General features: G+C 39.1%; 1 gene segment (V, D, J or C); it reads right to left on the bottom strand.

The window, feature by feature from the left end:
- Positions 1-416: 416 nt before the first annotated feature.
- LOC131197838 (immunoglobulin heavy variable 3-11-like) lies at positions 417-1,012 on the bottom strand. The segment is given in 2 exon segments: positions 417-820; positions 904-1,012. Coding segments are annotated over 2 exon segments (450 nt in total).
- Positions 1,013-3,446: the final 2,434 nt, after the last annotated feature.

Here is a 3,446-nt window from a genome sequence, read left to right on the forward strand (position 1 = left end):
CCTTGATCAGTTTCCACCCATTGCTTCTTGTTCTACCCTCAGGTGCTTTGGAGAACAGCCCGACTCTCTCTTCTTTGTGGCAACCCCTGAGATATTGGAACACTGCTATCTTGTCTCCCCTAGTCCTTCTTTTTATTAAACTAGACATACCCAGTTCCTGCAACCATTCTTCATATGTTTTAGCCTCCAGTCCCCTAATCATCTTTGTTGCTCTTCTCTGCACTCTTTCTAGAGTCTCAGCATCTTTTTTACATCATGGCGACCAAAACTGGATGCAATATTCCAAGTGTGGCCTTACCAAGGCATTATAAAGTGGCACTAACACTTCACGTGATCTTGATTCGTGAAGTGTTAGTGCCACTTTATAATGCCTTGGTTCCATATTGTATATGGAGATTTACCTTCCGCTTCTCACTTTAAATACACAAATTTGACTTTCTGATTCGATTTGGAAAGCTGCTCAGAAGAAGAGGAGGTTTTTGCTTGGCATCAGACCCACTTCCTCTCACTGTGTCTCTTGCACAGTAATAGACAGCTGTGTCCTCTAGTTTGAGATTGTTCATTTGCAGATACAGCTGGCTGCGGGAATCGTCCCTGGAGATGGTGAAGCGTCCCTTGACTTTATCTGAATAGCTAATTGGAGTTGAATGTGTACTAATGTAGGCCACCCATTCCAGGCCTTTCCCAGGAGCCTGTCTCACCCAGTGCATGTAAGAGGTGCTGAAGGTGAATCCAGAGGCTTGGCAGGAGAGACGGAGGGACTCCCCAGGTCTTCTCACAGCCCCTCCGGACTCCACCAACTGGACTTGAGATTGGACTCCTAAAAACAAAAGTGTTTCAATGAAATCTTCTATATACAAAAAGAGAATACGGATGGAAATTCTTTAAAGAGGAAAAAGATACCTTGGAGGAGCACTAACAAGGGCATCAAATTCAGCCATGGGATCATTTTCGCTCCCTGGAATGAATGGAGGGAGTTGAGAAGAAAGAATTCAGGAAAGTGCACAAACTTTGTGTGGGTGGGTGTAGCCTGAAAAGGGAAACCAAGCAACTCCTTTAAAAGGGAAATTGTGCCTTGATTTACATATCGCTTGGGATAAAAGGGCCCCTCAGTGCATTAATCTCACAGTTTTCCTTGTAGTCTCCATTTCACAAAAGATTCCACTCTTAATAAAAAGTGAAGGCAGACTTTATGATAAAGTGGGCACAAAATTTTCAGGAGCCAATAATATTGGAAACTTGGGGAAAAATTTGGGTTAGAAATGTTAAATTTACGCAGGCACAGAATTTAAGGGAAAATTTTTATAAAATGTTTTATAGATGGCATTTAGATCCCAAGAAATTATCGTGTATGTATCCAGATATGCAAGCAAAATGTTGGAGATGTAATTGTTATGATGCTACATATTTTCATATTTGGTGGACTTGCAAGAATATTAAGGCTTTTTGGATAAGAATTTGGTGGATTTTATGAAATGTTTTGAAAAAAAAGATAAACGTTTCTGCTGCAATTTTTTTTACTGGGAATTATCACAGACTGTACGGTAATTGAGACTAAATTGATTTTAAATTTAATAACAGCGGCAAGATTACTATTAGGACAGTATTGTAAGAAAAAAGAATTACCTACAATAGAAGAATGGATATTGAAAGTTGCCAATTTGGCTGAGATGGCAAAAATCTCAGCCTTTTTGAAAGACAACACGCAAGAAAGATACTTAAATGAATGGAAAAAATGGATTGACTATATTCAAAACAGATATCAGATGATATCAGATTGCCTTTGAATGATTAGGATGTATTACTTCTGATTGCATTGGGGGAGGTTAGGATTTGATGAGAAATGCAGGAGTATAACTGAGTTAGGAGGGGAAATTTTTTAGAATATGTTTGTTTTATTTTTAACTATATCTTGTATTTGTTCCGGGAAGTTGGGGGGGAGGGGGGGGTTTGAAGGGAGGGGGGAGGGGGAAAAGGGGGAAAAGCTTTTTTTTTGTAAAAACTATTTCAATAAAAATAAAAAAAAGGGAAGGCAGACTCTTTCTTTTATATATACTGTAAATTCATAGCAGAAATGTCAGGTTTATATTAGAGTAAATAAAACAAGGACTTGCAAAATTTCACCGCTTCTCAAGAGTTATTCAAAGGGAGAGGGAAGGAACATGCAATTATAATTTTTGGAAGGGCTACACTGGAGAAAGAACATGAAGGGAAGAGCAGATCTATGTTCAGTAAAAGCTTTTCACATTTTCTCCCCTTACTATGGCCTTTTGGGAAAAAAAAACTTGGTGCAAATCAATTGATGCAGGACAATTTGTAAGTCAAAGTTGAATCAGAGGTAAGACAGAAGGAGAAAGAATTCAATCGAGTATGAATTAGTTTTTTATACAAATATATATAACTTTGTATTCTACAAATAATTAGGTTTCTTCTATACAGGTACTCCTCCAGTTACGACCCCAATTGAGCCCAAAATTTATGTCGCTACATGAGAAATCTGTTAAGTGGGTTTCCCCCCCGTTTTAGGACCTTTCTTGTCACCTATGTTAAGTGAATCCCTGCCGTTCTTAAATTTGTAACACGGTTGTTAAGTGAATCTGGTTTCCCCATTGACTTTGCTTGTCAGAAGGTCGCAACCGTCATAAATGTGAATCAGGGGTCAGGCATCCAAATGTGAATCACATGATGGTGCGGATGCTGCAATGGTCTAAAGTGTGGAAAATGGCCATGAGTCCCATTTTTCAGCGCCGTTGTAACTTTGAATGGTCACTAAGTGAACTGTTGTAAATTGAGGACTACAAGTATTTGGCAAAGCACATCTGTTGCTAAAATCAGACATGGTTTATATTATTCCATGCAGTGAGGGTTGCATGGGCATTTCCCTTGTGGCGCAGTGGTTAGAATGCAGCCTTGCCCTCTGACTCTGCCGACTGCCAGCAGTTCGATCCTGACCGGCTCAAAGTTGACCTAGTCTTCCATCTTTCTGAGTTTGGTAAAATGAGGTCTCTAAAGTAGTATGAAGTGCTATATGAGTGCTATTGCTACTGCTGCATCATTTATTAAAATCTGTTCTGTACCAATTTTGTAATCATTTTTTAGGATAATCATTCTCTTGTTCAACACCCATGATTTGTTGTTTCCATTGGGTGAATATGGATTACAATCGGATTATAGATCGGAAGCCACTTTTTACAAACTACCCACTTGGTTCCACAGCCTGGAGAGTTCCTTCTTCTCACCTATCAAAATGTCAATCATCTTCCATGCTCCTTCTTAGAAGGTCAGATCTGAAGTTCCAAATTATATATGGAGATTTACCTTCCACTTCTCACTTTAAATACACAAATTTGACTTTATGATTTGATTCGGAAAGCTGCTCAGAGGAAGAGAAGGTTTTTTCTTGGCATCAGATTCACTTCCTCTCACTGTGTCTCTTGCACAGTAAT

Source organism: Ahaetulla prasina, chromosome 4, assembly GCF_028640845.1.
Source record: "Ahaetulla prasina isolate Xishuangbanna chromosome 4, ASM2864084v1, whole genome shotgun sequence".
Lineage (NCBI taxonomy): Eukaryota > Metazoa > Chordata > Lepidosauria > Squamata > Colubridae > Ahaetulla > Ahaetulla prasina.